Source organism: Cystoisospora suis (genome assembly GCF_002600585.1).
Source record: "Cystoisospora suis strain Wien I chromosome Unknown contig_221, whole genome shotgun sequence".
Classification (NCBI taxonomy): Eukaryota; Apicomplexa; class Conoidasida; order Eucoccidiorida; family Sarcocystidae; genus Cystoisospora; species Cystoisospora suis.
In genome coordinates, this window is record NW_027153023.1 from 1,645 (window position 1) to 9,524 (window position 7,880).

Genomic DNA, 7,880 nt, shown 5'->3' on the forward strand with positions numbered 1-7,880 from the left:
GGTATGCATATATGTATAGATGTATACATGTATGTGGGTATGCATATATGTATAGATGTATACATGTATGTGGGTATGCATATATGTATAGATGTATACATGTATGTACGTGTCTATATATGTATAGATGTATACATGTCTGTGCGTGTCTATGTATGTATAGTTGTCTATGTGGGGGGTGGACGATAAGGAAACAGCAATAGGATTCAGTAGTGACTTCTCTTTAGGAGACATCTCTATCCATCCATCCATATCATAGGTCCATGTAGACTCACACTCCCCTTCCACCACACAGGCTTTCTATCTATCCATACTCTATCTCGAGTCTATCGTCAATCTCTCTCACACTTGTCTATCTTTCTCGATCTTTTCTATGATAAGATGTGCGATATAGACCCTATTTCTGTTTGCTTACCTAATAGAGAAGGAAGGAGGTTGGGGAGTAGATACATCTGAGGAAGCACCCCGCTTATTGCTAAGAGAGAAGGGACAATTGACTGTGCAGAAGGCGCGAGAGATGAGAGAAGAAGAGACTCGTTATACCAGCAAGAACCCTCGGAAGGAAGATGAGCATTAAACAAGGCATCTTCCCGGCATGCACCTCCCGTCCCTAAGACGCCTCCTCCTCCTCCTCCTGCTACTGCGGCTGGCGAAGGTGAGAAAGGCATGAGAGAGGAGCTACTAGGGAGAGAAGAAGAATAGTAGAGATAGGCGTCTTGCAAATGCCGTAGCTGTTGGAGTTGGTCCCAACACTCTCCAATGATAAAGAAGTCGGGGCTCTCAAGCCAAATGCTTCGACAGAGCTGAAAAGAAGAAGAAGAGAAAGAGAGAAAAGAGAAGAAGAAGAGAAAGAAGGAGACGCAAAAATGAGGAGGCATGAGGGGGAAGAGAAGGGAGAAAGAACAAGAGAGATGCTTAAGACGAAGAAAGATCTACAGCGAGAGATGTAGATGGATATAAGATGGATTCGTAGATCTCTCTCTCTCTCTGTCCTTAATGCAGTGTGCTTAGGAAAAGATACAGAAGGGGAGTCTATGCTGTATCTAGTCTAGATAGAGTTGTACAAGGAAGAGCTTGAAAGCGGAGCTATCGTTACATACATATGTATTCTTTGTCTAGGCAGCGATAGTAGACATGAATGGTCATGAGAGAAGAAAGCTAGACACGAAAGTGGTGGCGATAAAGAAAAGTGAGGGACCGCATCAAAATAAAGAAGAAGAAGAAGAAAAGAAAGAAAAGCGAACGTTTCAAGAAGACCAACACAGGCCTTCTTCTACACTCATATGATACCAAAGCTGTCTACATACAGATAAATACATATGGATATATATATATATATATAAATATGCATAGAGAGACAGGTGTGCGTATGTATGCATGTATGTATAAGTATGTCTATACGTGCATGTGCGAATACTTACGTGTTTCTGCACGTGTAATAGAGATGCGAGCATACAGGCACATACACATGTATACATATATATAGGTGCATATATATATATATAGAGAGAGAGAGAGAGAGGGTCAGAGCAAGCATAGATTGAGTCGAGTACGGTAGATGGAGATGCTCTTTTTTCTTCTTCTTGGTCTTTTTCTTTTTCCTTCTACACGAAGATGGGGGTGTGTGCCATGACTCCTTCTCTAGGTGAGGGCAGTGCTTGAGTAGAGTGGTCTTCCTGTTCATGCAGACAGCGTACTTTTATGTAGAAAGGATTGGCGTAAGAGAGACGGCCAGGGAGAGGAGCGAGCGAAGAGACACTCCGAAAGGATGAACAGGGAGAAGAAGCAAACGCAGCCAACGAAGCTAAACTCCAATAGCCTGCTAACGAACTACTATGAGGAACTATCACCTAAACAAACAAAAAGAAAGACAGAAAGAAAGAGGAAGACCGAGAAGAAATGAATGAAAGAAAGAAAAGAAAGAAGGAAAAAGGTCCTTTGAGAAGAGACAGAAACGCCTAAGAAGTCCACATTGTGAGACGTTCATTCACACAGACATACGTAAAGAGTAGGGGGTGGAATAGACTGAGGGGAAATTGTTCTGCACCTCTTTTGGATCGATGGTGGTCATGAGCCTAGCTATTCGTCTACACACCTACACTGTTTTATACCTATCTATCTATCTATATATATATGCATGCATGCATATGAAGATAGATATTTATACATATAGATGTGGATGGGGAGAGTCTTGTATACACATAGACGTGTAGACATAAGGAGAGAGCCTTTGCTGTCTCCTCTCGCCAGGAAAAGAATCTAAGCCTCCCGCTTGACTTCAGAGAGGTGTCGAGAGACAAGACATGCCAAGATAATAGACAGACTAGACAGATCAAGATAGCTAGCTAGTTGATGGAGAGACTCCGCAGCACGATACATACATAGATCAAGATAGATAGAGAGATGAAGATGGATAGGTAGATGATCCACATGCACGACTATCAAGAGAGAGAAACAAGAAAACTCCAAGACAGACTCTGAGATGTACGTACACCGCAAGTGCGATAGATGACGCTCGTCATTCGGAGGATAGTCAAAGATAAAAAAGATACAAGAAATTGAAGTCTCTCTCTCTCTACCTGAGACAGTACGGGGCTTGTCCTTCTTCTCTTTGTGTATGTTTCTTTCTTCTTTTCTTCGTAGCGTCTGTCTGCTGCCTAAAAGTATCTTTACCTTTCGAGAAGCAACTTCCTTCCTTAACACTACACTAGAGAGAGAAAGAAAGAAAAAGAAAGAAAGAAAGATTCTCACCCACTCGGCCTCTCATCTAATCTAACGTCCCTCCCCTCCATATACAACTCATACACACGCCTATATCAGATTCACCAGCCTCGCACATACACAAATAGAGACTGACATATACAAATAGACATATATAGATAGATGTATGTGCATATACGAACATATCTAAATATATATAGAGAGAGAGAAAGAGTGTATGTGTATGTTTGGTTCGTACCTCTCCCATGACGATGTCTTGCGCTGCGTAGTGGAACTGCCCGTCTGCGTCCTTCCTGCTGAGTGCCGTTGTATCTACACATAGAAGCTGAGGGACCTCCTGCGCATTTGCTATACGCACGCCGTCAATCCCTGAGGGATGAAAGAACGACCAACCAACACAAGAGAAAGAAGAAGAAGAAGAAACAAACCAATGAATGGAGAAAAAGAAGAAAGGAAAAAAGAGAAGGAGGGGATGAAGCAAGAAGTCGGAGATCTCCCTCACAAAGAAGAAAAGTCTGATAGACCAAAGAAGAACCCTTTCCTACTTACAGCCATACACATACATATATACATATGGAGAGAGACAGATACAGATGGATATACATGTATACAGACTTGTACGTATTTGGTCTGTACACAGGTAGATAATTATGGCATAGAACGTGTTTCTCTGCCTTTCTCTGTGGTATGGAAGATTTCTTCTCTCTCTGTAGAGTAGAAAAGAACTGAAGAGAAGAAAAGGACTAATGAGTCTTGACTCTAGGACGTCCAGAAAGACACCTTTTCAGGAGACAAAAGACATTCCCTACCTATAGAGTCATACCCACCACACATACACCTACGTTACACAATGTCTTCTTCTTTGCTTTCCTCCTCCTCATTCGCAATTGACTACTGATCTCTGGTGGATCGCTACTCTGTCTTTTTGTCTTTTCTTCTCTAATCTATCTGTAATAGATCAGACAGCTATCTATCTATCTATCTTTAATCTATCTATCTTTAGTCTATCTAACATGACCTCCTTTTCTATCTGTCTATGTGATATTATGTCTCTCATATATGGGATATATCCAGGCAGCTAGACCTAGACATAAAGGCATGAAATCCATGGGGGCTCTTCAAATCCCTACGACACCTCTCTCTCATTCAAGCCCGCCCTGTCTCTATGCATGTATACAGGTATGTATGTATGGGGAGCTATATGAAAGAGGAGAGAAGGCAGATCTCTTTTCTTAGAGAGAAAGAATTCTTTACTATACCACCTCTACGACAAGGAGAAAGAGAGAAAGAAAAGAAGAAGAGAAAAAGAGGAAAAGACAAGGTGAGAGACTTACCGAACTTCTTGAACCAGAGTTTGACGTCATCGACAAAGAGTTGCCACGTCTCCAGTTTACGAAAATTCAAAACAGCCATCTCTATCAAAATAAGAATATATCACACATGCACGCATGCAGGCAGGTAATACACATTCCCATTCTACATAGATACATACATACATGTATTCATACATACATACATAGATAGTCCTATATATTCCTACAGACACGAGTCAGACCGACCTAGAAGGCTCAAGTTGTTTAGGTTCGTTTTTGTTTAAGAGAGAGACGTGAGACGATAGAGTAGTCTGTAGGCTATAATTATGGCGAGAAGAAGAAGAGAAGAATTAAGAAAAAGAAAGAGAAAAGAGCAAAGTGTGAAGGGAAGCACATCCCTCATACAAAGCGTAATGCAACATACACATCCATACATACACATACTTCCACTTTCATTCAATCCTTATTTACATAGGCACATATATATATATATATATACATATATATACATATATATTTGTATATAGCTCAACTACTAATGCAGAAGAAGGAGAAGCCCCGTCCGGATGCGAAGAGAAATTTTTCTCTCACACACACACAGAGACAGGAGCAAAGGCGGCCTGATCATTGAGCTTAGTCCCTGGAGACGAGACGGGAGAGATCCAGTTGAGCTAGCTAAGCTATGTCTATGTATGAAGGAGACTGGGTGGTCTTGGCTTTTCATCCGACAAGCCGTGCATGCATGTCTGTAGGTGCAGTTTGCATGGGGGAGAAGTGCCCTGGATTGGATTGCGAGGTTGAAGAGAGAGAAGAGAAAGAGAGAGCGAAAGGAGAAAGATATGTAAGTTTATCTCGGCGAAAAAAGAAAGTGCATGCATGCACCCCACCTTGGGGAAGAAGTCCTCGATTGTCTCCTCCATAGAACACTTGCTTCTTTCCTTCTCCATCCTAAAGGGCAAGGAAGAAGACATACACAAAAGACAAGAAGACAAGTCACATATGATAAAGCATACATTCTCATTCCATGCATGTACACACATACACCCTCCTCCATCCACACAAGTATATACATACCTAGTCATACATACATACATATATATGTAGTCGTACATACATATATACATACTTACACACATATATAGAAAGTCTACACATATATAGGTATTCACACACATATATCTACATATCCACGTACATACAAATACACATTCATCCACTCCATGTGTAGATCCATCCGTCCACACGTGTCTTTCTCCCGAGGCAGGTCTTTTCTTTACTTTGAGAAGGCAAATGCGAAAAAGGCACTTGAAGCATCTATCTAGACCTCCCTGCTAGCATATCTATTCGACTGCCAAGAAGAGAAAGAAGAAGATCACCCAAAGAAGAGTGTGAATAATGTTCGTTCTCTATCGTCATCCCTCCCTCTGCCCCTACCTCCCTCTCTCATTCAAACATTTATTCCTTCTTTCATGGACTTGTTTAAGGCCTGTTTGATCTTTACAAGTGAAGTGAAGTGCCAAGTGTGTGTGTATGAAGGGTGGCTGGGAGAAGAGAAGAAAGAAGAAAGAGAAGTTGACTCACCTCGAAGTGAAGAAGAAGAGGAGAATACCGTCGATGTGGATGAGACGCAGACACCGAGCTGGATATCTCTACAAGCACCTTCATTCCCACACGCCTCGCTTCCTAGTAGACCACACACACATACAAACTATCTATCATACATACATAGACTGATAAATAGATCAGACATAGATAGACAAATAGATGAAGATAGATAGTGGGGTGAAGATAGATAGGCAGACAGATAGATGGATTGGAGATAGACGGGTGCAGATAGGGGAGTGATCGAGTAGATGAGGAGGATAGGTATGTTGAAAGATGAGAGTTCAGAAACGCGCTTGAAGAAGAAGTATGTGTCTCCTATATATATATATATATAAGTATCTCGGTGGCATCTGTATATCCTCTGTCTCTCTCTCTATACACGATACGGAATTAGAGAAAGAGAAGTCTTGCAGAGCCATTTGTACTGAACTTTCTATTGCTGCATGTACACACACCGGGCTTGAGGGAAGAAGCGTAGCCCGTCTCTCTCTCACCTACTTACTTAGCCACACACGTAGATGCAGAGAGAAAGAAAGAAAAAAGAAGGGCTCGTTAGACACCTCAAGATGCACACATATATCTTCATAGTTGAGGATCTCCACGCCTGTCTCTATTGTCTATAGAAGATGTAGGGCGTAGATACCAACTATGACGAAAGTACTTTTCTCCTTTACCGTCATGATGTGTAGGTGTTCTGTTCTCTGGGTGTACATACACCTGGATTACGTCGTATCGTTGGCTATGTACCTGCATGACCTCCATGAAGCCTCCGACGCCTCCAAGTAGACTACACGGGGCAGCGCGATAGACAGACGCGTAGGGACTCGCATTGGGATTTCTATACTCTAAATCCCCTGCAGGTGTATAGACACACCAAATACAAAGAATAGACACCTCAACAGTCATACAGAAAGAAAGAGAGTAAGAAAGAGAGAGAGACGAAGATAGAGAGTAAGGAAGAGAGGAAGAAAGAAAGACGAAGAGGGTGAGAGAAGAGAGAGGCAGGGAGGGAGACAGGTGTGACGGCTTTGTATGCAAGCAAATGAAACTATCGTGGAGAGAACAAAGAAGAAGAAGAACGGAAATGACTTGCTTAGATGAATGCGGGAAAAAGAAAAGAAGAGAGAAAGTAGATGCATGCACAGATGTCCGTCTTTTTTGATGAGTCTGTTTTATCTTGAAGGGAAAGTCTGTAAGATTTCTTCTCTCCTTTCTTCCTCTTTTCAAGTCACATGTCCAACAGCGAAGAAAAGCTAAGCCTAATACTACTACTACCCATTCCCACCCCCACAACGAATGCATGCATGCAGCCCCACACATACACATACATACGTCTACATACATATGTATATAGTGTGTATATACAGATGTATATATATACACAATATATACACATAGATATGTACACACACGACAGACCTGGTATGCAAACATATGTACAGGAAAAGAAAAGAAGAAGAAGGAAAAGAAGAGACAAAGAGACAGACACCCCTATGAATGACACCAGCCTATCCAGTGCATGCACATACATATATCTATACGTATATCTCTTCACAAAGAGAAAGAAAGAGACAAATTCCATACAGCTAGTGGCACTCCCCGCCTGTTCGCTCGTGTCTCAAAAGAAACGCACTAAATACATCGACCTTTACAAATACGTCTACGCAGTATCTATCAACCTATCTACCCACCTGTCTATCTCCACATATGTGGATCTAAGAAGCTGCGTAGTCTATGAGATGTATGTGTTTCAAGGAATCGTAGAGAAGTGCAAGACTACTACACACTATTGGACCTTTCTGTGTTGCCGCTTCTTTCTAGCAGTCGTACCATCTGTATGATAGATGAGATCTCCGCAGTCTCTTTCGGTAGCCCCAGTGAGAATAGTCGCATTGACTCCTGCATGCTTGAGAGAAGAGAAAGACTCTGCAACTGCTGAGAAGTTCCCCCGCTGGCTTAGCTCTCCTGCAGTGGACCACATAAAAGCCCCGCGAGGAAAAGAAAGAAGAGACAAGAGACCTTAAGTGAATCTACGACGGAGAGAGAAAAGAGAGAAGAGAGGAAGATTTTCCAAGGGGAGAAACAAGAGTTGAAAGCCTCGGGTGTCTTTCGTGTCTTGTGTTTGGGGAGGGGAAGGGAGAGAGACGTGCAAGCGTAGATACGTATGTAGAAAATGTATATGCTGTCGCTCTCTCTGTCTCTTCATCTCCTTCTCTTTCGCCCGCCTAAGAGCGCTTCTGA

At 42.2% G+C, this 7,880-nt stretch overlaps 1 protein-coding gene across 1 annotated transcript in view; it reads right to left on the minus strand.

Annotated features, from left to right (window-relative positions):
* CSUI_000593 (glycogen) overlaps positions 1–7,880 on the minus strand; it is a 10,263-nt gene that overhangs the window by 1,078 nt on the left and 1,305 nt on the right. Inside the window, exons 3-10 of the mRNA XM_068060827.1 lie at positions 7,470–7,604; positions 6,387–6,493; positions 5,616–5,717; positions 4,922–4,982; positions 4,056–4,136; positions 2,960–3,090; positions 1,698–1,850; positions 416–803 (exon numbers count right to left, since the gene is read on the minus strand). Coding sequence (XP_067927197.1) covers positions 416–803; positions 1,698–1,850; positions 2,960–3,090; positions 4,056–4,136; positions 4,922–4,982; positions 5,616–5,717; positions 6,387–6,493; positions 7,470–7,604 — 1,158 coding nt within the window. The remainder of the gene's footprint in view (positions 1–415; positions 804–1,697; positions 1,851–2,959; positions 3,091–4,055; positions 4,137–4,921; positions 4,983–5,615; positions 5,718–6,386; positions 6,494–7,469; positions 7,605–7,880) is intronic.